At 41.9% G+C, this 27,255-nt stretch overlaps 2 protein-coding genes across 5 annotated transcripts in view; one reads left to right on the top strand and one right to left on the bottom strand.

Annotated features, from left to right (window-relative positions):
• AP3M1 (adaptor related protein complex 3 subunit mu 1) overlaps positions 1–26,939 on the bottom strand; it is a 29,352-nt gene extending 2,413 nt beyond the window's left edge. The window contains exons 1-9 of one of the 3 annotated variants that reach the window (XM_054503677.2): positions 26,590–26,862; positions 26,170–26,330; positions 13,931–14,206; positions 12,439–12,610; positions 9,828–9,965; positions 5,703–5,788; positions 4,905–5,038; positions 1,971–2,178; positions 202–346 (exon numbers count right to left, since the gene is read on the bottom strand). In XM_054503677.2, the coding sequence (XP_054359652.1) occupies positions 202–346; positions 1,971–2,178; positions 4,905–5,038; positions 5,703–5,788; positions 9,828–9,965; positions 12,439–12,610; positions 13,931–14,203 (1,156 nt within the window). In that variant the 5' untranslated portion in view covers positions 14,204–14,206; positions 26,170–26,330; positions 26,590–26,862. Of the gene's footprint in view, positions 1–201; positions 347–1,948; positions 2,179–4,904; positions 5,039–5,702; positions 5,789–9,827; positions 9,966–12,438; positions 12,611–13,930; positions 14,207–26,169; positions 26,331–26,589 lie in introns of those variants that run through there. The other 2 variants (XM_054503676.2, XM_054503678.2) reach the window with 2 other exon arrangements.
• A 65-nt stretch (positions 26,940–27,004) lies between these two features.
• Positions 27,005–27,255, top strand: part of ADK (adenosine kinase) — a 570,201-nt gene continuing 569,950 nt past the window's right edge. For both annotated transcript variants that reach the window (XM_054503670.2, XM_054503668.2), the window contains exon 1: positions 27,005–27,178. In XM_054503670.2, the coding sequence (XP_054359645.1) occupies positions 27,114–27,178 (65 nt within the window). In that variant the 5' untranslated portion in view covers positions 27,005–27,113. The remainder of the gene's footprint in view (positions 27,179–27,255) is intronic.

The raw sequence follows: 27,255 nt of genomic DNA, 5'->3' as shown, positions 1-27,255 counted from the left end.
TGAGGGGAAGCTGTTTGAAATAAGGTGCTCTCCAAAATCATTTGGTCGGTGCCTGGGAGACTGCCCCACCAAGCACAGTGTAAAAGGCAAATGGGCTACTGCTCTTTCTAGAGAAGGAAACTTTTGTTACTCTTCTAAGTGCCTAATAAATGAGCTTGCAAAACTCAATTACCCTTAACTACAAGTCAACCTTATCCTTACCTGAAATAGCAAGCTGCTGGATCTTAAACTGTATGTTGAGGCTCGGATTCTCTTCTGGTTTGGGGGCTCCAGACTGTAAATTTACCAGTCCTTTAAGACTTGGGAGCTTTTGTGGAGTAATTTTTCCCACATCCCATGTTAGTACCTTAAAAAGACAAAAAATGAAAAACAAATAGAACCATTTATTAAAGACAAACCCTCAAAAACAAAGTTCAAAGATATCATAAACTTCTGTACAAACTGAAGTGCAGTCTCTTGAAAACAAGAGATCTGGCATCTACAGTGAGTTTACCTCTGATTAGTTCTCTGACTTTGAATGGGGAGTGAGGGCAGAGAATCTACATTTGTTGAGCATTTTCTTTTGTATTAGCACCGTGCTTAGCACTATTCATATGTTATCTCATTGAGGGCTGTGAAGTAGCTTTTGTCTTCTATTTACAAATGAGGAAATTAAAGCTCAGAGGAAATTAAGGCTCAGAGATCAAATGACTTGCTCAAGGTCACATAGCTAGTCAGAGGTAAGGCTGGGATTTGAACCTAAGGCCCTCTGATTTCAAATGTTCTCCATCATAACCATCTTCACTTTTCTCTGGGCCTGTTTCTTTTTCTTTTTTTTTTTGAGACAGAGTTTCGCTCTTGTTGCCTAGGATGGAGTGCAATGGCACAATCTTGGCTCACCACAACCTCTGCCTCCCAGGTTCAAGCGATGCTCCTGCCTCAGCCTCCCAAGCAGCTGGGATACAGGCATGCGCCACCATGCCCAGCTAATTTTGTAGTTTTAGTAGAGATGGGGTTTCTCCATGTTGGTCAGGCTGGTCTCGAACTCCCGACCTCAGGTGATCCGCCCACCTCGGCCTCCCAAAGTGCTGGGATTACAGGCGTAAGCCACTGAGCCCAGCCTCTGTTTATTTTTCTGTAAAATAATTAGATTGACTTAAGATGGTGTTTTTAAAACTTTTAGCTGTGAAACCCATTGTTCAAATGAAATCTTCGATGTGAAGGCTCAACAGCAGATGAGAAAGAAAGCAAAGCTGTCATAGTTGAAGCTGTGGGAAAGGGCCAGGAATCTGAAGCTCCCTTTCTCAGCCTTGTGTGGTCTCCAGGAGGAGGTTCTTTGAATCCTTACAACTGTATTAAATAATCTTTAACATTCTATGATGTTATTCAAAAAACATGTCTTTTCATTTATCAGGTAGCTCAATGACTCTGCTATTGAAAACAATCATATCTACCAGCTAATCAGGAAGCTGAGAGAAAATCATCTGCTACAGTTTCTCTGAAAACCCTGTGTTACATGAAAATTTAAGTAGAGTGAGGAAGCAACTTTCCTAGCCCTGTGAAAGAGTAAGAAATAATGCTTTTAAATTATAAAGGAAGAAAAATGTCTTAATGATCAATTTATACAGAAAACTTAGTAATTCATAGACCATCATAGTATCTTCTTCAATCTACATATTGTTTTCTCTTTTTAAAAAAGCTTTTACTTCTTTCTTATTAGATAGCAGAGTCAGGCTCTGGATTAATAATGGATGAGTGAAGGCACACTCTGAAAAAGGACAGAATGACACACTTTTCTGTTCATCTACTCAGTAGCAGCTGCAGGATTCCTTCTGCAGCCAGTGGCAGAAGCACAGCACAGTATGCTCTCTAGGTTTTGATACGAACTTTAGTTTTAAACAAGGTGCCAAACCTTTCCCTCCATTCCTCCCCACAAATCACAAAATAGATTGCAGAAACACTTGCTCACTCTTGATTTGAAGTGGCTGTACCTTGGTGACTGGATCAAATGTATAGCTGCCTTGTGTGGGTGTCAGGTTCATGTTCAGCACAACTTTTGGCATGTGAACTGTCACTGTAATTCCTTCAATAGTTTTCCCCATATTCTGCTTTGGTCCAATTGTTATATCAAATCTGCCGCAAGAACTGTTCTCCTTAAAGCTGATACTATGTTTCACATACACTGGTATTGCCACTAGACTAAAAAGAGAAACAGAGAAAGATACAAAAGCACAAACACAATTAATGGTGTGGGGACAGCTCCAGAGGTATCCTGAAAACCTCTGTTCAGAGTATCCTACCCTGCCTTTAACTCCACAATAAGGTACTACAGAGTTGGCTCTCTGTAGTCACAGTTCTGTATCCTTGAATTTGACCAGCTGAGGACTGAAAATATTATTTCAAAAAATTGGCCAGGCGTGGTGGCTCATGCCTGTAATCCCGGCACTTTGGGAGGCCGAGACTGGGGGTGGGAGGGGATCACCTGAGGTCAGGAGTTTGAGACCAGCCTGGCCAACATGATGAAACCTCGTCTCTACAAAAATTAGCTAGGGCTGGGCGCGGTGGCTCACACCTGTAATCTCAGTACTTTGGGAGGCCGAGGCGAGGAGTTCAAGACCAGCCTGGCCAACATGGTGAAACCTCGTCTCTACTAAAAATACAAAAATTAGCTGGGTATGGTGGCTCATGCCTGTAGTCCCAGCTACGTGGAAGCCTGAGGCAGGAGAATCGCTTGAACCTGGGAAGCAGAGATTGCAGTGAGCTGAGATCGCACCACTGCACTCCAGCCTGGGCAACAGAGTGAGACGCCATCTCAAAAACAAAAAAAAAAAGTAAAAAATAACAATATAACTACAAAAAACAATAAAAATAAAAAGTCAACATGGTATAACAATCATTTACACAGTGTTTACAGTGTACTATCACAAGTAACTTGGAGATGATTTAAAGTATACAGGAGGATGTGCATAGGTTATATGCAAATACTACACCATTTTATATAAGGGACTTGAGCATCTCCTGATTTTTGCAACTAATCCTCCAAGGATACCAAGATGGCAGTACCTCTAGAACTGCAGATTCAGCATCTACGCAAGGGGGAGCTGAGTACAGCATAATGTTCTGGTACCACTGTGCTGGGAACTGTATACAAATCAAGACAGAAATCTGAAGTTTAATAACAGTATAAACAATTGGGGCGGCTGGGTGCAGTGGCTCACACCTGTAATCCCAGCACTTTGGGAGGCCAAGGCAGGCAGATCACTGGAGGTCAGGAGTTTGAGACCAGCCTGGCCAACATGGTGAAACCCCCTCTCTACTAAAAAAAAATAACAAAAAACAAAAATTAGCTGGGAGCGGTGGCAGGTGCCTGTAATCCCAGCTACTTGGGAGGCTGAGGCAGGAGAATCGCTTGAACCCAGGAGGTAGAGGTTGCAGTGAGCCAAGATCACACCATTGCACTCCAGCCTGGGTGACAACAGTGAAACTCCGTCTCAAAACAAACAAACAAAACAAAATAACATAAAACAAACCAAAAAAAAAAAAAAACAATTGGGACAAATGGCTCCAGTTTAAAATGAATTACGATCCCACTGTAAAATATGTTTTATATAAATGAAAACAGTTCCTATGTGATAAGAGCCAAGAAACAGGCCAGGCACGGTGGCTCATGCCTGTAATCCCAGCACTTTGGGAGGCTGAGGTGGGCAGATCACCTGAGGTCTGGAGTTCGAGACCAGCCTGACCAACATGGAGAAACCCCGCCTCTACTAAAAACACAAAATTAGCCGGGCGTGGTGGTGCATGCGTGTAATCCCAGATACTTGGGAGGCTGAGGCAGGAGAATCACTTGAACCCTGGAGGTGGAGGTTGCGGTAAGCCAAGATTTCACCATTGCACTCCAGCCTGAGCAATAAGAGCCAAATTCCGGCTCAAAAAAAAAAAAAAAAAAGAAAAGAGCCAAGAAATAATTTCTCTGTTTTTGAGTCCTGTCATGATGTTACTCAAATAACTTCTGGTATTTTCAAGAAACAAACTACCTATAACTCCGATCCCCAATGCTAAATTTTTTTTTTTCTTTTGAGATGGGTTTCACCCTGTTGGCCAGGCTGTAGTGCAGTGGTGTGATCTGTCACTGCAACCTCTGCCTTCCAGGTTCAAGAGATTCTCATGCCTCAGCCTCCCAAGTAGTTGAGATTATAGGCACACGCTACCATGCCTGGCTAATTTTGTGTTTTTAGTAGGGACAGGGTTTCACCATGTTGACCAGACTGGTCTAGAACTCTCGACCCCAAGTGATCTGCCCACACTGGCCTCCCAAAGTGTTGGGATTACAGGAGTGAACCACCGCATCCGGCCCCTCAATGCTAAACAGTTCCTTAAAAACTCAATGCAGAGAAGACGTACTTGAAGCAGGTAAGTTGGGGAATGTCCTCACGAACTACAGGTAGGTCTGTCTCCTTGTTAGCCACAAAGTCTACAGACTATGGTAAGATTATGGCAATGGTTCATGGTTTTTCCCAGGTTATGCATGGTCCATTTTGCTCTGCTTGCAAAGTACTCAGCTGTCAGAAGCAGAGCAAAATGGACCATGCATAACCTGAGCAAAGAACCAGTGCCATAATTTGACCATGCATAACCTTGCAAAGGACCGGTACCATAACTTTTGCCCAGGTTATGTATGGTTTGCTTGCTCTTGGCTATAGGTTTTACTCTAGTCTCACTTAGTACCACTCTACACTCATACATTCAAAGTATACTGATTATTTTAGGTGCGTATTTTCACTAGTTCTCACTGGGTCTCCTGGTGAGCTATGGTTAAAGTGAGCAGTGATGACCTCAAGTACTCAACTGTCAGGAAGAAACAGGGAAAGGTGAGTTCTACTTGATATGTATGATGGCAGATTCTGGCTGATGCATCAACATACTTTTGTGAGCTGACACGGTATGATATGAGTCGGAAATTTCCATCTGGAGGAATAAATGACAAAACTCTTTCAGATTCCCAACGCTTGAACCGGATGCAGGGGTGGAAGCTGACATCATCCAGAAGCCTAGGGTTCTGCCAGGAAAACAGAAGACAGTTGTGTTCATAGACTATAATGAATATGGGAACTGTACTCAGATACCTTGACAAATTAATATGTTCCCTGAAGACAAAGCAGTCATGGAAGAGTTTATGACCACATCTACACAACCTTATAGTTTCACAATGCTTTAAAGTCTGTAAATATTTTGTGTACATTATTTTATTTGAATTTCAATAACTATAAAGGAGAAAAGGCAAGTAGTATTATTTCCCTTTAACAGATTAAAAAACTGAGGTTCAGAGGACTTAAGGTCAGAACAAACTGGTGACAACACCAGAAGTCAGTTCTCTTAATTGTTCCTAGCAGTATATCATGCTGACTCTAAAATGATACAAAAGACCAATGTCCTTTCATATCAGCAAAGCAAATAATTATTCAGTAAAAATGATACTGGATATTTGCAGAAGCCAGCCAGCCAGCCAATCTTAAGCCCCTTCTAGCACACTCAGGCAAAGACCTCCCTTAGCCTTTCCACAAAGACCACGCTCATCATGTAAGGGGCTGTCTTGGGAAATTCTGCTAGGAATATTTCTGAGACAATCCTTTGCAATCTAAGATGCAAACTTATCTCAATATTTATCATTTCATTTAGTACTTCACATGTATTAGGCTATAAAACAGGAGAATAAAACTTACCATGAAAGAAAGGGAGAGATCAGGCATTCCAGATAGTTTAATGCAAGCATCAATGACCCCCTGAATTTCTGCAAAGACTGTAGATCCTGAAGAAAGAAAGAAAAAGGAAGATAACATCAATGGAATATGAGTCTTAACTAGAGCTATCACTGTATCTTTCTATTTTTATTTATTTATTGTTTTTAGAGACAGAGTCTTGCTCTGTTGCCAAGGTTGGAGTACAGTTGCACGATCATAGCTCACTGCAGCCTCACTCCCAGGCTCAAGTAATCCTCCTGCCCTAGCCTCCGAAATAGCTGGGAATATAGGTGCATGCCATGACACCTAGCCCAACAATCACTACATCTAGAATAATAGAGATACCCTCTGGGTGTCAGATTTACTGAAGCTTTACATCTCTATTAACAGGTCAGGGGACAAGGTCCATACCTAACTCTGGTTGGAATATGGTAATTATTCTTTTTTTATAAGAAATAAGGTCTGACTAGCTAGTCCCAGCTGGTCCCCAGAGTAACTGGGACTACAGGTATGCCACTGTGAATATAATTTTTTTTTTTTGAGACAGGGTCTTGCTCTGTTACCTAGGCTGGAGTGTAGTGGTGCTATGATAGCCAGCCTCAACCTCCTGGGCTCAAGCAATCCTCCCACCTCAGCCTCCCAAGCAGCTGGTACTACAGGCATGCACCTCCATGCCCGGTTAATTTTTGTATTTTTTTTGTAGAGACAGGGTCTTGTTATGTTGCCCAGGCTGGTCTCACACTTCTGGGCTCAAGCAATCCGCCTACCTCAGCTTCCCAAAGTGCTGGGATTACAGTTGTGAGCTACCATACCCAGCCAGAATATGCTAATTCTAAGGAAAATTAAACTGTCTCCTTTATGGAGCCAACCCTGTAAGATGACTGGATATGAGTTTAAAACATATTTGGCAGGACGCAGTGGCTCATGCCTGTAATCCTAGCACTTAGGGAGGCCGAAGTGGGTGGATTATCTGAGCTCAGGAGTTTGGGACCAGCCTGGGCAACATGGCAAAACCCCGTTTCTACTAAAAATACAAAAAATTAGCCAGGCGTGGTGGTGTGTGCGTGTAGTCCCAGCTACTTGGGAGGCTGAGGCAGGAGAATCGCTTGAACCCAGAAGGTGGAGGTTGCAGTGAGCCGAGACCACAACACTGCACTACAGCCTGGGCGACAATGTGAGACCTGTCTCAAAAACAAAATAAAACAAACAAACAAACCAAAAACATTTGCAATAGAATTTTATTTTTTTTTAATTTTGTTTTTGAGACGGAGTCTTGCTCTGTCACCCAGGCTGGATGGAGTGCAGTGGCGCTATCTGGGCTCACTGCAAGCTCCGCCTCCCGGGTTCACGCCATTCTCCTGCCTCAGCCTCTCGAGTAGCAGGGACTACAGGCACCTGCCACCACGCCCAGCTAAGTTTTTATATTTTTAGTAGAGATGAGGTTTCACCGTGTTAGCCAGGATGGTCTGGATCTCCTGACCTCGTGATCCACCTGCCTCAGCCTCCTAAAGTGCTGGGATTACAGGCGTGAGCCACCGCGCCCGGTTTCAATAGAATTTTAAAATGAGGTAAGTGTATTATGAAATGGACTAAGTTAACTTTTAAGAAATAGGATCCGTAATAGAAAGATATCTCTTTTTTTTTTTTTAGAGACAGGGTCTCCCTCTGCCATCCAGGCTGGAGTACAGTGGTGTGAACATAGCTCACTACAGCATTGAACTCCTGGGCTCAAGCAATCCTCCTGCCTCAGCCTCCTGAATAGGTGGGATTAAGGAACCCATGCCTAGCTAATCTTTTAAATTTTTGATAGATATGGGGTCTCGCTATGTTGCTTAGGCTGGTCTTGAACTCCTGGGCTCAAGTGATCTTCCTGCCTAAGCCTCCCAAAGTGCTGGGATTACAGATGTGAGCCACTGTGCCTGGCAAAAATCTATTATTCTATAAGATGGAATGTTATAATGAAAAGGGGACTCATGGAAGAGAAGATATTGACTATAATGCACAATAAGCAATCATTACATATTAACAAGTTGTGTGACCTGGAACAGTTCACTTAACCCTTCTGGGCTTTCCTTATGTGTAAAATAAATGTAAGGGAAGGACTAGATTTTTTTTCTTTTTTTTTTTTCTTTTTTTAAGATGGAGTCTCACTCTGTCACCCAGGCTGGAGTGCAGTGGTGCAGTCTTGGCTCACTGCAATCTCTGCCTCCCGGGGTCAAGCAATTCTGCCTCAGCCTCCCAAGTAGCTGGGATTACAGGCGCCTGCCACCATGCCCAGCTAATTTTTGTATTTATAGTAGAGACGGGGTTTTACCATGTTGGCCAGGCTGGTCTCAAACTCCTGACCTCAAGTGATCTGCCTGCCTCGGCCTCTCAAAGTGCTGGAATTACAGGCATGATCCACCATGCCCGGCTACTATTTTTAATAATAAAATTTTACGATTCTTATAGAGTACTATTGTTTTGTCTGGTTAAAAAGGTAATTAGATTGGGTGTGGTGGCTGATGCCTGTAATCCCAGCACTTTGGGAGGCTGAGGTAGGTAAACTGCTTGAGCCCAGGAGTTCAAGACCAGCCTGGGCAACATGGTGAGACCCTGTCTGTACAAAAAAAACAAATAAAAGTTAGCCAGGCATGGTGGCGTGTAGCGTGTACCTCCTGATTGGCTGGGACTATAGGCTACTCAGGAGTTTGAGGTAGGAGGATCACATGAGCTGGAAGTCAAGGCTACAGTAAGCAGGGACTGCACCAATGCACTCCAGCCTGGGCAAAACAGCAAGACCCTGTACTTAAAAAAAAAAAAGAAAGAAAGTGAAAAATAATCAGATAGGGGCTTTTACCAGAAGTACTGCACATAATGTAGTAGCAAAAGCATGGTATATAGTAGATTTTCAATAAATGTTAGAAGGAATAAATAGCAAGGGGTAGAGGTACATAGGGTAATAACTGGCTTAAAGTAAGGCATTATGAGTTCTGATTTACATGTTTGGCAGACCTCAACTAGTGGTTATGAAAATTATATGTAACCTATGGGCAAAATAAACAGATTTATGGGCCAGGTGCAGTGGCTCACACCTGTAATCCCAGCACTTTGGGAGGCCAAGGCAGGTGGATCACTTGAGGTTAGGAGCTCGAGACCAGCCTGGCCAACATTGTGAAACCTCGTTTCTACTAAAAATACAAAAAATTAGCCAGGGCCGGGAGTGGTGGCTCACGCCTGTAATCCTAGCACTTTGGGAGGCCGAAACGGGCAGATCACCTGAGGTCAGGAGTTTGAGACCAGCCTGACCAACATGGAGAAATCCCATCTCCACCAAAAACACAAAATTAGCTGGGCATGCTGGTGCATGCCTGTAATCCCAGGTACTCGGGAGGCTGAGGCAGAAGAACTGTTTGAACCCGGGAGGCGGAGGTTGCGGTGAGCCGAGATTGCGCCATTGCACTCCACCCTGGGCAATAAGAGTGAAACTGCATCTCAAAAAAAAAAAAAAAAAAATTTAGCCAGGTGTGGTGGCTCATGCCTGTAATCCCAGCTACTTGGGAAGCTGAGGCAGCAGGATCGCTTGAACCCAGGAGGTGAAGGTTCCAGTGAGCCAAGATCATGTCATTGCACTCCAGCCTGGGCAACAGTGTGAGACCCCCGTCTCAAATAAATAAATAAATAAACTAACAAACAGATTTAAAAATCATCAGATAATGAATGCCTTTCCACTGAAACCATACTGCCAAAGGACTTCAATTTTCTTTTCCTTTCTTTTTTTTTTCGTTGAGACAGAGCCAGGCTGGAGTGCAATGGCGTGATCTTGTCTCATTGCAACCTCTGCCTCCTGGGATCAAGCAATTCTCCTGCCTCAGCCTCCCGAGTAGCTGGGATTACAGGTGTGCGCCACCATGCCTGGCTAATTTTTTGTATCTTCAGTAGAGACAGAGTTTCACCATGTTGGCCAGACTGGTCTCGAACTCTGACCTCATGTTCCGCCTGCCTTGGCCTCCCAAAGGGCTGGAATTACAGGCGTGAGCCACTGCGCCCGGCCAGGACTTCAGTTTTCTATTCATCTGTGTCAGATGAATTGTTTTTCCCCAAATAAGATGACATGCACACAATTACCTGATTTATCTATAATTGCGTCTATTTCTTCAACAACATCAAAATAGGCTTCATTGTTTGTGTACTTTACCCCTGCCCGACGCCATGGTATGTTGGACAGCTGCCCAGTGGGGAGTGTGTCCCCAACATTACTACTGCCTAGAAACCAAAAAAGGAGAACGCAAAGCTGATGTGTAAAACAGTCATGAGAAAATTTATTACTAGGAAAAAAAAAGCTGCTTCTTCAATGTTTGGATTTTTCTTAATGAAGTTGTGGATGGTCACTAGAATTGTCAGACATATCCATACCAACATGATCAAATATCTAGAAGAGAATTATAGGCCATGTGGCCCTCTGTCTACCTGCCAAACCAGGTTAAATTTATTTACTTATCTTTTGCTTCCTGTGTGTTAACAGTAACCTAATCTAATTCCAGTGGCTCAACAACAGAATCTCTGCCACTGATGAAAAAAGAGGTTGGTTGTTTCAAAACCTTCTGCCAATAAAATGTCTCCAGTGAGAATACAGAGTTATAACTAGACCCTTCAGTACTTAACTTTATTTTACACGAGATGCTGCCAAGCAGGCCTCAGTGGAGTAAATGGAATCTGGCCTTTTCCTATTTTAAGGTCAGCATACCCATGTGGCTGCAATATAGCTAGTATTCAGTATCTGGCTAATTTCCTGGTAAGCTGACACATGCCTAAAAATAAGTCTGGTTGTCCAAAACACATATCTTTGAGCTGTGACTTACTCAATATTTTGGTTAATTTATATTTCCCATTCGAAAGTACTACATACTTAACAACAACAACAAAAAGGTAGAGTTCAGAAAGGTGGTTTAAAGAAAAACACCTGTCTTCTTACTAACAAAATATATCTACCATTAACATTTTTGTTAATATTATGGTATTAACATTTTAATATAATATTAACATTTTGGTATATTTCTTTGAATATTTCCACCACCAGAAGGTTGCATTTTTTTCTATTTTGATAATTTTGGCTTTTAATTGCACTTTAAAATATAGTCGCAATCATACTGTATCTACAATTTTGCAGTCTACTTATGATTGGTGTTCCTACCTGCAGCCTATAATCATGTTATCTTCCTGCTCAAAAACCTTCAATGTTTGCTCACTGGCTTTATGATAAAAGCTAAATATTTATCCTAGCTTTGAAGGACTTTCTCTACTTTTTAATTTGATCTCTAACTTCTCAACTGAAAAACAGTTCTGCTTCTGCTAAGGGGATTAATAAAACTTTAGGTTTTTCTCTTTCATGTGTGTTTTTTTCTCATACAGTTCCACCTATGGAGAATGCTCTTATTCCTCCCTCACTTCCTGAATTCTACTGATTCTCCAAGGTGGCCACCCACCACAGTTCAGGAGGGATTACTTCATTAATGGAACCATTCTCTTGAACTTTGTAATACACTGCCTTATGAATCTGTTATGTTTTGCTTTATATATTTTAGTAACTTTGACTATAAAATACATGTTTATTTTGGAAAATTAGAAAGTATAAAGCAAAAATAAAGATAATCTGTATTTAGCTGGGTATAATCATTGTAAATACTTTTTTGTCTGAGTGAGTATTTATATATAAGAATAATTTTTTTCAGTTTTGTGCTGACTTTTCAATTTAACATTACACCATGTGTATTTATTTTCCAATGCTATTACATTATCTGTGAAGTATGGAATTGCTTTTTAAAGTCTTACACAGTTATTTACTTATTTTAATTTTTTTTCCAATGTTCCATTCAGAGTATTAAGTTTTAGGAGCACAGACACGCCATCTTATCTTTCTTTGAATTTCTCCTAACATTCATCCTTACACAGAGGATGAATAAAGAGCTGCTGAATGATCTTTTTCTTATAGGCCTCTCTCACCTCATTTTTAGGTCAAGGCACTGGACAGGGGTTTACAATGGTGGACAGTGGAGCTGGAGTGGCATATAACATTTCATAGGAATCTTTGTCTAAAAGACTTTAATTCTTTCGAAAGAATATTGGCATCTGGATGTGCCTAATTTCTAGCTACATTCAAGAATTAAACCCAGCTGGAAGCTTACAACGCAAGTACAGGCCCACAATGCATGAGATCTCATAAGTAAACTATTTCCTATTTTTTCTTAATACATCTTCTGCATGCATAAAAACAAAGACTTGGAGGAGACTGTAGTACTGTGTGGTTAAGTGTCTTAAATTTTCTATTCTCTAGTAATTGTGGAGTAGCAGCATACCAGTTACGTAATGCTATTTTAAATATTAAAATGCCAGTCTATAAATGGACTAAATTCTCTTCTAAGTGGGCTCATATACTGGCTTCTTTAGGAATAACTGGAACAATTTATTCAGTCTTAGTATGTAGTGTTAAATAATGGTAATAATATTGTTGTGGTGTTTTAGAAAAAAAAAAAAGAGTAATAACCAAAAGTTCTTTATCACTTAAGGTCTAGCCTCTTTCCATGAAAATAAATATATAGTACATCCATTTTAACTTTACCAGTAACTTTAATTATGGCCAAATTGTACTACCTTAATAATATGTCAGATCATGAGCAATAATGAGTTGTTTACAAAGTTTTAATTGCTCAGTTACTAGCAAAGTATGTTTTCATCTTACCTGTAATAGAGTTGACAACAGAGCGTAGAATTGTTGGTGGTTTAATCAATTCTTTCAAAATGTTAGATTCGGTAGCCAGTGGAAATCCATTGTCTAACATTTCTTCTAAGAGTTCATATACTATGACCACATTATCCTTAATTGCAGCCTCTGAACACTCACCAAAGTAGTCCTGACAAAATACACACAAAATATCACACAATGGAAGGCACAAAGAAAGGCTTGCTAAATACTTTTTGTCCTGAAGAATAAACTTAGAGTAGCATAATTCATTGCTTAAGATGCTGAACATATATAAAACAGAGCGGGGGGAAAAACCCTCTATAGTCCGGGCATGGTGGTCCATGCCTGTAATCTCAGCAATTTGGGAGGCTGAGGCGGGTGTATAACTTGAGGTCAGGAGTTCAAGACCAGCCTGGCCAACATGGTGAAACCCTGTCTCTACTAAAAATACAAAAATTAGCTGAGTGTGATGGTGCACACCTGTGGTCCCAGCTACTTGGGAGGCTGAGGCGGGAGGATTGCTTGAACCCGGGAGGTGGAGGTTGCGGTGAGCCGAGATCATGCTACCGCACTCCAGCCTAGGCAACAGAGTGAGACTCCGTCTCAAACAAAACAAAACAAAACAAAACAAAACAAAACAAGCAAACAAAAAAAACCCCTCTATAGTCCTAATATTATTCCTCAATATTTTCTTGATATTTCTAGATTGAATTTAATTCCTATTACATATTATACCAGAAAGTATTGAAACATTAAATTGGAATTTGAGCTATAAACTTCATTCACCCTGATTAACTATCCCAAAATGCATATAGATAAGCTTAAATTATTTGGTATATTCAGCAAGACAAGAGAAAATAATAAAATGTAAATACAGAAGAGTTCATAACCAATGAAAATCTTGAGACCATTGAGAGAACTGTATGTGGAGGGCATCATTGTTTCCTGATGATATACAGTCATCCCTTGGTATTTGTGGGAATTAGTTCCAGGATCCCCTGTGGATACCAAAATTCACAATTCTCAAGTCCCTGACATAAAATGGCATAGTATTTGCACATAACTTATACACATCCTCCTATATACTTTAAATCACCTCTAGATTACTTGTAATATCTAACACAGTGTAAATGCTATGTAACTATTTGTTATACTGTATTGTTTAAGTAATAATGAGAAGAAGAAGTTTGTACATGTTCAGTTCGATTTTTTTGTTCAAATATTTGCCATGTAAGGTTGGGTGGATTCATGGATGCAGAACCCATGTATATGGAGAGCCAACTGCAATCTGTAATACATATAAAAAATAGTGAATAGAGCAGCCATGTGTGTAACTGTATACCACATAGAAAAGGGTTTATGAATTTACGCTCAAACAGAAAGAGACAGACAGTAGACATCAAAACCTGGGTAATTAAATAATATAATCATGTCTCCCCTTCAGTTAACTTGGGTCATTTAAGTTAGAAAGGTATGATAGATAACCAACCTGAAAAGTGTCAGCAACTCGATGTAGGAACTCAATTACAAAGAGAGGTGGCACTTCAGTCTGTATGACAGATACAAAGAAGAGCTTATCCCGGTAGATACTGATGAGGTAGTGGTGAGGTGTTGAAATGACAGGTGGTACATTTTCAACATCAGCAGCTTTCTCTTGAGCTTCAAAGAAATAATCACAGACAGACTGGCTCACAACGCTCTTCCAGTGCTTCTCTAGAAATATGTCACCGGAACAGTTTATAAGAAATAGACTGTGGATCATTTTCTGTTGGGGCAAAGAAAGGTTTAAATTTATTATACATTAAATATCATTTAACATATACAAAAAGATTATATACCTTGACCAAGTGGGATTTATTCTAAGAATGCAAGGCTGGTTCAACATACAAAAATCAATCAACATGATATACAATAAGAACTAAAACAATCATTTCAAAAGGTGCAGAAATTGCATTTGACAAAATCCAACATCCTTTTACAAAAAAAAAAAAAAAAAAAGAAAGCCACTTAAGAACAAAAAGAAACTTCCTCAGCCAGGCTCAGTGGCACATGCCTGTAATCTCAGCACTTTGGGAGGCTGAGGTGGGTGGATTGCTTGAGCTCAGGAGTTTGAGACCAGCCTGGGCAACAGGGCAAAACATCATCTTTACAAAAAATATGAAAATTAGCCAAGCATGGTGGCGCTTGCCTGTAGTCCTAGGTACTCAGGAGGATGAAGCAGGAGAATTGCTTGAGCCCAGGAGGAAGATCGAGGCTGTAGAGAGCTAAGATTGCGCCACTGCACTCCAGCCTGGGTGACCAAGTGAGACCCTATCTAAAAAAAAAAAAAAAAAAAAAAAAAAATTCCTTAACCTGATGAAAACCCCACAGCTAATATTATATTTAATGGTGAAAGACCGAACACTTTCTCCTTAACAACAAAACCTAATAAGGATGTCCAGTCCCATCATTTCTACTCAACATGGTACTAGAGGTTTGAACCAGGGCAATTAAGCAAGAAAATAAAACAAAAGGCTTCCAAATTGGAAAGGAAGAAGTAAAACTGTATCTGTAGAAGATACAATCTTATATATAGAAAATCCTAAGGAATCCACACACACACACACACACACACAAACCCATTAGAGCTAATAAATTTAGTTCAGCAAGCTTGCAGGATACAAGTCAATATAAAAATCAATTATATTTCCATCCACTATGGTTATAAAATACTAAAAATGGGCTAGGCATTGTAGCTCATGCCTATAAACCCAGCACTGTGGGAGGCTGAGGAAGGAGGATTGCTTGAGCTCAGGAGTTTAAGACCAGCCTATGCAACATAGTGAGACCTCATCTTTACTAAAAAAAAAAAAAAAAAAAAAACTGAAAATGAAATAAAGAAAACAATTTCAGGCCGGGCATGGTGGCTCATGCCTATAATCCCAGCACTTTGGGAGGCCGAGACAGGCAGATCACCTGAGGTCAGGAGTTCAAGACCAGCCTGGCCAACGTGTAGAAACTCTGTCTCTACTAAAAAAAAAAAAAGGCTGGGCGCGGTGGCTCACGCCTGTAATCCCAGCACTTTGAGAGGTCGAGGTGGGTGGATCACGAGGTCAGGAGATCGAGACCATCCTGGCTAACACGGTGAAACCCCGTCCCTACTAAAATTAGCCAGGCGTGGTGGCATGCACCTGTAGTCCCAGCTCCTTGGGAGGCTGATGCAGGAGAATCGCTTGAACCCAGGAGGCGGAGGTTGCAGTGAGCTGAGACTCAAGATTGCACCACTGTACTCCAGCCTGGGTGACAGAGCAAGACTCCATCTCAAAAAAAAAAAAAAAAAAAAAAAAAAAATCCCAGCTGCCTTTTCGTGAAATTTGACAGGCGAATCCTAAAATTCATATGGAACTGAAAAAGATCAACAGCCAAAACAATCTTGAAAAGGAACAACAGGGGCGAACGGGGTGGGGTGCACCATCCCTCCCCGGCCAGGGCACTTGGGAGCAGGGAACCCCACCTGCAGCTGAGCATCCTTCCTGGGAGCCACTCTGCCGTTCCAAGGACCTGGGAGGAGCCCTTGGTCCCCTGGGTGCCGGGGCCCTGGGGCGCACACATCCACCCCAGCCCGAACCTGCATTTCCTGGGCCGGGATCTGGGGCGAGATGGCTGCAGGCAGCCATGCGCCGAAGCCCCACATCCTCGTCTGCCTTGGGGTGCTCCTGGCCAGCTGGTCGCCGTAGGTTAAACTCACCTTACACCTGTAACCGGTGGACTTCCCTACACACCTTTGCAAGCCTTTCCGCGCCAACCAGCGCCTTCACAGCGGGGTCTTCTGCCTTTACTTTTGGAAAAGCTTTTTATTTTGAAATACTTGGCTGACTTACAAAAGACTTCCCCTCACACTTGACATGATTGACAAAAGGTCTGAAATGCTTCATCTATAGTCTGATTTACTATGAAAAAAGAATTGGGGGGATGCTTACAAAAATATGTAGAATTAAAAAGACTGAAAAAACATATATATTTGAATTAAAAAAAAAAGGAACAACGAAGATGGATAACTCGTGCTTCCTGATTTCAAAACTTACTACAAAACTACTATGTGGTATTGGCACAGGGACAGACATACAGATCAACAGAACATTAACCCTTACATTTATGGTCAACTGATTTTTCAACAAGGGTGCCAAGACCTGGGTGACCAGTTGGAAAGAGAACAACCTTTTCAACAAATGGTACTGGAACAACTGGATTTCCACATACAAAAGAAGGAAATTGGATACAAAAAGCAACACAAAATGTATCAAAGACCTAATTGGAAAAGCCAAAATGATAAAACTCTTAGAAAAAAATATGCATAGATTTTGACTCTGGATTAGACAATATTTTTTAAGATATGATACCAAAAATACAGGCAAGAAAAATACAAAATAGATAACCTAGAGTCCATCAAAATTAAAACTTCAGTGCTTCAAAGGACATTATCAAGAAAGCAGAAATCCACAAAATGAGTGTAAATATTTGAAACCATATATCTTAAAGGGACCCCTATCCGGAAAATATAGAGAACTTTTACTCAATAATAAGAAGGGCCAGGTGTGGTGACTCACAACTGTAATCCTAGCACCCTGGGAGGCTGAGGAGGGAGGATTGCTTGAGCCCAGGAGTTTGAGACCCCGTCTCTACAAAAAAATTTAAAAATTAGCCAGGCATAGTGGCTCACACCTGTAGTCCCTGCTACTTGGGAGGCTGAGGTGGGAGGATCGCCTGACTCCAGGAGTTTGAGGCTGCAGTGAACTATGATCCCACCACTGCACTCCAGCCTGGGTGACAGAGGGAGACCTTGTCTCTAAAACATAAAAAAATAAATAAATAAACAAGCCAATTAAAATATGGGCAAAGGATTTGAAAAGACATTTACTCAAAGAATATATACATACAAACGAATCTTACAAATACGATGTTGAATAAATGAAGCCAGATGCAAAAGAATATACACAGTATGATTCCATTTATATGAAGTTGTAGAACAGGCAAAACTAATCTACGTTAAATCAAATGGTTTCCTTTATGGAGAGTGGAGGGCCATGGGGTTGATCTCCTGGAGTGCTGGTAATGTTTTACTTCTTTTTTATTTTCCTTTTTTTTTTTTTGAGATGGGAGTCTTACACTGTCGCCCAGGCTGGAGTGCAATGGTGTTATCTCGGCTCACTGAAACCTCCGCCTCCCAAGTTCACGAGATTCTCCTGCCTCAGCCTCCCTAGTCGCTGGGATTACAGGCGCACACTGCCACTCCCAGCTAATTTTTTTTTTTTTTTTTGTATTTTTAGTAGAGACGAGGTTTCACTATGTCTTGAACCAGCCAGGCTGGTCTTGAACTCCTGACCTCGTGATCCGCCTGCCTCAGCCTCCCAAAGTGCTAGGATTACAGGAGTGAGACACCGCACCCGGCCAATGTTTTATTTCTTGACCTGCATGATGTTTACAAGCTGTGTTCCTTCTACGATAACCCATTAGGCTTTACATTATGATTTGCATACTTTTCTGAGTGTTAGTTATGCTTCCTATAAGAAGTTTATTGTCCCTGCAATATGGGGGACAATGGAAAAATGTCTAATTATCTTACCTTGTTCCTATCTTTTACGTGTATAAACACCAGTATCAGGTGTTTAGTCTAGTGGCTCAATCATTCCAAGTAATAGTACTACAGTCTAAGAAGAAAGAATTTAAAACCTATGAATACAGTTTCTATGAATGAAGATAAATTCCAAAGAGGAAAGGAAGACTTTCCAGAATTGATTCATTTCATTCTGTTGACACAGAAAACAACATCAACCCTTTCTTTTATGAAAGCAGCTGACATTTAAAGAATATGTGGTGATGATCTCCTCTTCCCATTCGACACATGTTCAGTAGTTATCAAGTAAATAATACTAGTTACTAAGATATGTTTTAGTAATTATTGTATTAATAAAGTATGAATACTGTTAACAGTTTAGGGTTTCTGTTTAATTAGAACCAAAAAATTTATTTGTTTAAAGCCCTCTGTTTAGCCAAGCAATCAACTTGAGTTATTAGCAATAAACTCTGACACCTCAGGGTTGGAACCTGCCAAATTTTTCTACTTTATCTAGTCAGATGCTTTGCTTAGTAGGCTTGCTTTGTGTCTTATATTTCTGTCTGGGTATTAATATAAGTGCCATTAGAATACTTAGACTTGCTATATAGAACCTGCTGATTTTAACTATAATCTTTAGCTGATAAACTTTTCATTTTCATTTTTTAAATCAAAGAGGAATATCCAACCATAAGATCTGCAACTAAATTTTTGTTATTACACCTTTTTCTTGGAATAAAATCAGCATCTGAAATATATAATGTATGACTTCAAGTGGAGCACTGTAATCCACAAGCAGACTCAGATTTGGGCACTTCAGGTGAGTCACATATGGAACACAGCATTCTTTGCAAAAATTAATCTTTTGGCCCCATTCAATGTGGTTATTTTTGGCCAGGCACAGTGGCTCACGCCTGTAATCCCAGCACTTTGGGAGGCCAAGACTGGTGGATTACCTGAGGTCAGGAGTTCAAGACCATCCTGGCCAACATGGCAAAACCCTGTCTCTACTAAAAATACAAAAATTAGCCAGGCATGGTGGCGTACGCCTGTAATCCCAGCTACTCGGGAACAAAGCTTGTTTGTTTGTATGAGCAGAGTCTCCCACTGTCACCCAGCTGGAGTGCAGTGGTGTGATTCCTGCTTACTGCAACCTCCGTCTCCCATGGTCAAGCAATTCTCGTGCCTCAGCCTCCTCAGTAGCTGGGATTACTGGTGTGCACCACCACACCCGGCTAGTTTTTCTGTTTTTAGTAGAAATGGGGTTTCACCATATTGGCCTCAAGTGATCCACCTGCCTTGGCCTCCCAAAGTGAAGCTACTGTACTCAGTCCCCATTCAAAGTGTTTTATTCATTAAAGATAATGAATACTAAATGAATTAATACTATCTGAAATGTATTGAGTACTTATTATGGGCCAGACACTATGCTAGACACTTTATGTCATCTTATTTTCACAATGCTATGCCATAAATACTACTATTATCCCCATTTTACAGACAAGACAATGTCATCTCAGAAAAGTTAGGTCAATTACCTAAGATCACGCAGTAAGTTAGGATTCAAACCTATCCAGCTGAATTCTGAGCTCCTGCTCTTATCTGACTCATACAGACTAATTATTAGGAACAATTCTAATACAGCACTGTCCAACAGGGCTTTCTGCAATGATGGAAATGTCCTTTATCTGTGCTAATATGGTAGCCACTACACCCATGGCTATTGAGCACTTGAAATGTGGCTAATGTACCCAATACTGAAATTTCAATTTTTTTGAAATTTTAATTATTTTTTTTTTTGTGAGACGGAGTCTCGCTCTGTCTCCCAGGCAGGAGTGCAATGGCGCGATCTCGGCTCACTGCAAGCTTCGCCTCCCACGTTCACACCATTCTCCTGCCTCAGCCTCCCGAGTAGCTGGGACTACAGGCGCCTGCCACCACGCCCGGCTAATTTTTTGTATTTTTAGTAGAGATGGGGTTTCACCATGTTAGCCAGGATGGTCTCGATCTCCTGACCTCGTGAATCCACCCGCCTCGGCTTCCCAAAGTGCTGGGATTACAGGCGTGAGTCACTGCGCCCGGACTTTTTTTTTTTTTTTTTTTTTTTTGAGACAGGGTCTCGCTCTGTTGCCCGGGCTGGAGTGCAGCTGCATCATCTTGGCTCATTCCAACCCCCACCTCCAGAGCCCAAGTGATCCTCCCACTTCAGTCTCCTGAGTAGCTGGGCTTACAGGCGGGCATCACCACACTCAGCTGTTTCAAATTTTTGTTTTGTAGAGACAAAGTCTACCTATATTGCCCAGGCTGGTCTTGGACTCCTGGGCTCAAGTGATCTTCCCACCTTGATCTCCCAAAGTTCTGGGATTACAGGTGTGAGCCACCAAGCCTAGCCTGAAGTTTTAATTTTAATTAATTTAAATTTAAATAACCATATGTGGCTAGTAGTTAATATATTGAACAGTACATGAATGTGCTGCTTTAGCTTATGATTTTTTTTTTTTTTTTTTGAGATGGAGTCTTGCTCTATTGCCCAGGCTGGAGTGCAATGGCATAATTTCCGCTTACCACAACCTCCGCCTGCTGGGTTCAAGCGATTCTCCTGCCTCAGCCTCCCGAGTAGCTAGGATTACAGGCATGCGCCACCATGCCCGGCTAATTTTTTGTATTTTTAGTAGAGATGGGTTTCACCATTTTGGCCAGGCTGGTCTCGAACTCCTGACCTCGTGATCCGCCTGCGTCAGCCTCCCAAAGTGCTGAGATTACAGGCATGAGCCACTGCACCCAGCCTAGCTTATGATTTAAGAGGAGGAGGTAAAAGACATTTCTTGTCTAGTTAGGAGGCAAAACACATTCTAGTTGTTATGATGAGGAAGTTTAATAAATTATTTAGAGTGGAAGTTATATTTAAAAGCACCGACACAGGTTACCTAAAATCATTCATCCTATCGAAAGTATAGTTCACAAGGATTTATAGTGCTCCTTTGCCACAATACACTCTGAAAGAGTTGCTTGTTCTGGAAGCAAGTGATTTTGTAGTTACTTTATTTTAGGGCCAGATCTCTACTCATCCTCTTAAGCTGGTGAAAAATTCTTCCAGGAAAGTTTCCACCGAAGTTGTTTTTATTGGCAGTAGTTCAGGTCTCAGAATACAGAAAGTTAAACCAGCCTCCTAGATTTATTGTTGTTATCCTTAGTGCTGAGATGAAAGCATAACACTTGTAAGTTCTCGACTGTGCTTAGCTTTAAAACCCATCTTAACCTTCTATAATAGGAAAAGAGAGCTTACTACTTCTATCCATATTATGACCAAGGTCTAATGCATATAACAACTAAATAATACCATGTTGCAGTGTAAATTAGCCTGTTTCTTTAACTATTTATCGTCCTTTTAGTAGCTGCAGTTATTTTTTTAATTATTATTTTAATAAACTTTCTGAGAAAACTACACACTCATTATTACCACGACCATCATTTTGTTCCTAGTGGCTTTTGAGTAATAAAACAGAATTCTCCCGGCTTATTTAAAAGCCACTAGAAGAAACTCTGTTCAGAGGCAGGCCCATCAGAGCTTTGACTGCAGCTTAAATACATCATAAATCCTTTTTACTAAACATTTTATAATCATCCTGGGTAATTCACAAGCAATGCATTTACAATAGTCAAAATGTTCTTGGAAGACAGTGTCTAAAAACAAAAATGTATTCCTTCTATATATAATAGGATGGAGGCACAGAAGGGCCTATACTGAACTTGAGAGAATGAGACCAGAAAAGCATCTACTCTTCTGATTCTCAGCCAATATCTTGACCACATACATATTCATTCAACACAGAGTTTTGAGGCACTGGGTGTATAAGAACAAACAAAATTAGAGTTCCTACACTCACAGCATTTAGAGATGGGCAGAGAAGACAACTTAATACAGTCAGATGTAATTCCTACGATGATACAGGAAATATAGTCTGCTGTGGGAATCTACAAGGCTTAGAGGTGAGAGAGAACACAAGACAAATAAATCCAGTATGAATTTAGCAAATATGGAAGGTGGAGGGAAGAGGGGAGATGAAACTGGAGAAGGAGGTAAGCACAGACTGATTGGTTCATGGAGCATGCTAAACTTGTTAAGGAGTTTGGACTTTATTCTTAGTGCAATGTAAAGTCATTTTATAATTTTTTTAATGGTAATCATGCAATCCGATTTACATTTTTAGAAAGATCATACTAATTACACTGCGGAAACTGGATAACCGGTAACTGAACACTGTGACACCAGTTGGGAGATGAGTGCTGATGGCCTGGTCTAGAGTCTTGACTATGAGGATGGGGTACAGTGAAAAGATAAGAGAAACATTTAGGTTTTGTGCTAAAAAACATTTAGGCTTGGAGGAGGGGGTGTGTGGAGATGAGAGAGATGTGTCACTTGGCCTGGTCCTGTGTAATTTGACCAATTCTGGATATATCTGACCCAAATAAATATGTTCAAAAAACTATTATATACACACTTCTGGTGCTTTAGAGAAGCCAGATTGGAATCAGAATTGTAAGTAATCAGGATTTTTTGTTAATGGGAATTAATCACAAGGAGAATTGAAACAAAAGAAAGAATGTGCATAGTATGAAGAGAGCTTATGGCAGGAACTCCAACATTTGAGTAGCCGGTGGGTCAAGGAAGTGGACCTAAAGAATGACCAAGATGTGACTGAAGAGTCCTAAGAAAAAAAAAGCAGGGTGGTTTTTAGTAACTATAGCATATTAGTGTATTTCCAGAAGAATGGAGTGGTAAATACTGTTACATGGCACAAAGAGGTTAAGCTACGAGAACTGAAAATGTCAGCTGGGTGTGGTGGCTCACACCTGTAATCCCAGCACTTTGGGAGGCCAAAGTGGGCGTATCACCTGAGCTCGGGAGTTCGAGACCAGCCTGGCTAACATGGTGAAATCCCATCTCTACTAAAAATACCAACAAATTAGCTGGGTGTGGTGGTGGGTGCCTGTAATCCCAGCTGCTCTGGAGGCTGAGGCAGGAGAATCGCTTGAACCCGGGAGGTGGAGGTTGCAGTGAGCTGAGATGGCGCCACTGCACTCTAGCCTGGATGACAGAGCGAGACTCCATCTCAACAACAACAAAAAATAATTGAAAATGTCTGTTGATTTAAGAGCGTTTTTTAAACTTTCTTTTCCTTAACGCCTCCTAAGGAGCCCTTTTAGACTCCATCTTCTCACCACCCTGCCAATCAAATTCCTCACCCATAAAACTTTTTATTATTCTTTCTTTTTCAACTGTAAATTGACAAATTATAGTTGTATATATTTAGGGGTACCAGATGTTATGATTTATGAAATGTGGAATAATTAAATGAAGCTAATTAATATCACCAAAAAATTTTAATACCACAGAATATTCTGTTTATGTATTGTATTTGTGCTTTATACATAAAAAGAGTATATATATATTTTTCACCTCACAAGAAGCAGTTTTTATCTGCTTTGAGAATGCATGATTTAACACACAGAGGACATCGGTGATCTTGGTAAAAGTAGTTTTGGTGGGCTGGGTGCGGTGGCTCATGCCTATAATCCCAGCACTTTGGGAGGCTGAGGCGGGCAGATCACGAACGAGGTCAGGAGTTCGAGACCAGCCTGGCCAACATGGCGAAACCCTGTCTCTACTAAAAATACAAAAGTTAGCTGGGCGTGGTGGTAGGTGCCTGTAATCCCAGCTACTCGGGAGGCTGAGGCAGGAGAATCACTTGAACTCTGGAGGCGGAGGTTGCAGTGAGCCGAGATTGTGCCATTGCACTCCAGCCTGGGCGACAAGAGCAAGACTCCATCTCAAAAAAAAAAAAAAAAAGTAGTTTTGGTGGTAGTTCAGTGGAATGCTAGAAATAAGACATTGCAGTGGGCTGGGAAATAAATAGCAAGAAGTGTAAAAAAATAGAGATATGTAGAGTAGATTCAAGAAGTCTAGCTGTGGAGAGGATGAAAAGACAGGAAAATAAATGCAGCAGTTCATAAAGTGAAGGAAGAATACATTCAAATGCTGAAGGAAAGGTGTGAGTAGAGGGGGAAAAGCTGACATAGGAGAGAGGGAAAAATGGAAAGCGGACCCTGACACAGCAGGAGAGGATGCTACTGAGAGACTAGGTCAAAGGGTTTGCCTTCTCTAAGGAGAAGGAACACTTTCTACTCTTCAGATTGAAGGGAAGGTTTGTATACTTGACTGCAGGCAGATGATGGCTTTCCTTCTCTGTGTAATGGGAGAGAGGTCATTTCCAAAGGGAGAGAGAAGTCCTCTTCTCTGTAAATACCATGTGCTACTCATGAATTGACATAGTACTGAGCTACTTAAAAATATTTAAATCTGCAAAGAACTCCCATAGCGTACGTGTATATGTATTTTTTTTTAAGAGATAGGGTCTTGCTTTGTTGCCCAGGCTGAAGTGCAGTGGACCAATCATAGCTCACTATAACTTTGAACTCCTGGGCTCAAGTGATCCTTCTGCCTCATTCTGCCTCCTCCTCCTGAGTAGCTAGGACTACAACCACGTGCTACAAAGCCTGGCTAATGTTTAAATTTTTTGTAGAGATGGAGTTTCCCTATGTTGCCCAGGCCGATTTTCAGCACCTGGCCTCAAGTGATTTTCCCACCTCACCCACCCAAAGTGCTAGGATTACAGGTGTGAGCCACCGCACTCTATCTGCCCATAGTATATTGTTTTTTTTTTTTTTTTTTTTAGATGGAGTCTCACTCTGTTGCCAGGCTGGAGTGCAGTGGTGCAATCTCAGCTTACCACAACCTCTGTCTCCTGGGTTCAAGCGATCCTCCTGCCTCAACTTCCCGAGTAGCTGGGACTACAGGCATGTGCCACCACGCCCAGATAATTTTTGTATTTTTAGTAGTGACGGGGTTTCTCCATGTTTGCCAGGATGGTCTCGATCTCTTGACCTCGTGATCCACCCACCTCAGCCTCCCAAAGTGCTGGGATTACAGGAATGAGCCATACCATGCCTGGCCGTATATTAAATGGTTACAAATAAAAATCATAAGATTAAGTAAGAAAATCTAATCTTGTTGCAAAGAGAGCTTTCCTAAAGATACGTAAGGGTTTTTTCTTTTTTTTTTCGAGGCAGAGTCTCAGGGTGGAGTGCAGTGGTGAGGTCTCTGCTTACTGCAACTTCCGCCTCCCGGGTTCAAGGGATTCTCCTGCCTCAGCCTACCAAGTAGCTGGGACTACAGGCGTGTGCCACCACACCTGGCTAATTTTTGTATTTTTAGTAGAGACAGGGTTTCACTATATTGGCCAGGTTGGTCTCGAACTCCTGACCTCGTGATCCACCCGCCTCAGCCTCCCAAAGTGCTGAGATTACAGGCGTGAGCCACCGCGCCTGGCCAAGATTCCTAAGTTAAGATAATTCTTCATTAACCTCATTCACTCCACTTCTCCTATAGTGTCAATTGAAAGTGTCCCTCTGTCTTTCTCAAATTAATCCTTTCACTTGTAACTTGATCCCATTCCTTTCCTTCTCTTCTGGGAGACAAGACTTTTTCTTGAATCTTCAGATAGTTGCTTGCTTCCTGCCCCCAAATAGATATCTTGTATTCTTTAAAACAAACCCCAAACTTTCCCCCACATTGCCACTCTCAATAATCTTGCTTCATGCCCCAAGTGATGAAGGATTAGTCTACACTTGCAGTCTTTCCTCAGTTACTATTAAAGCATCTCTCTCAAATACCTCAATGACTTTCTAATTATAAAATCCAACGACCTATTCTGATTTCAGCTTCCTCCTCTGACCACTGCAGCATTTTATGTCATTGATAACTTTCTCCTAAACAAAAATACGTCTTACCCTTTTATATGAAACTTCATCTGTTTTGGGTCTCACCTTGAAAGTCTTTCGGACTTAACTCTCACAATTTTTTTTAAAAGTCTTTCTACAATCTCCACGTAAACCACTGTTTCAAATTCGATAAAACTCAAACTCCATAAAATTCCTCCTCCTGTCAGTGGCACCATCTTAATCACATAAGGCTGTAAGCTTCAGGCTCAAACAAATCTACCAAATACAAACAGCCACATCGCCCGTCACTATTCCATACTCACTGCCACCTGCTCAGCTTAGAACCCCGTTACCTCTCTCCTGAAGAACTGCAACACCCGTCTCACTGCATTCCTCACCCCAGGCTCTTCCAGGCACCACCCGCTAACAGGACGTCCGCTCAGGTCCGTTTGGGGTTTTGTCCTCCAAAGCAGAAACCTGGGACTGAGATTCCTGCCATCTGTTCTCCAGCTCACTATAGAGGGGGAACCCAGTAAGCTTGACCTCCGGGGCTCAGGCGCCTGAGAACACTGGGCTGCAGGTGGACCGCTCCCTTCCGGCCTTGCTGGTGAGAAAGCCCGGAAGGCCGGGAGTGGCGGGGAAGCGAGGCCCTGGCCCACAGCACCAAAGACGCTCCTAGAGCCCAGATCGGAGTCGCGGGCCCCAGCTATTCAGCCTACTCCCGGGTTTGGGAGGTGTCCCCAGTCCACAGATTTCCCGCCCCTCACACTCACCCCGACACCTGTGCCAGTCAGTGATTCGGCGCCGGGTCCTCTCCGACCGAAGCTGGAGAAGCCGAGAAGGCCGCGAGGACCCGCAGCTGGAGTGCCCAGGAGATTGCCTGATTAACAGCTTCAAAGACACCGACTCTGTCTACCATATTAGAAATATTAAATATGCAGGAAGACCGTAAATAAGAGGAAAGACGTCTCTTGAGGCTTAGTATCTAAATCTTCTACATCATCCAGGGCCTAGAAAAATGGTGGGTTTCTCACCATCTAGATTCAGGCGGTCATCTGCTGCCTAACTCAGTCTGGGGTCCCTTATGGTAGGGGAGGCGGGGTCAGGAATGGGCGGGGCATTCGATGTTGGTGCCGAGGGATAGAGCCAATGATTGTGGACGACAGCGGCACAGAATGGGCGGAGTCTGGAGGGGCGGGATTTGGAGAAGAGAAGGCGGTGATGCGAAGAGGGGGCGGGGCCAGAGAGTGGATGGCAGAGGTGGGCTGTAGAGCCAAAGTGGGGTGGGAGCGCGAAGATGGCAGCTGCTGAGGAGGAGCCGAAGCCCAAAAAGCTGAAGGTGGAGGCGCCGCAAGCGCTGAGGTGAGCGCTGCCGGACTTGGGGAGGAGGGTGACGGCGCTGCAAGCAAGCCAGGGCCCACGTGGGGTTGCACGGCCCC

Source organism: Pongo pygmaeus, chromosome 8 (genome assembly GCF_028885625.2).
Source record: "Pongo pygmaeus isolate AG05252 chromosome 8, NHGRI_mPonPyg2-v2.0_pri, whole genome shotgun sequence".
NCBI classification, from domain to species: Eukaryota; Metazoa; Chordata; class Mammalia; order Primates; family Hominidae; genus Pongo; species Pongo pygmaeus.
This window is presented reverse-complemented; position numbering and strand designations above follow the sequence as displayed.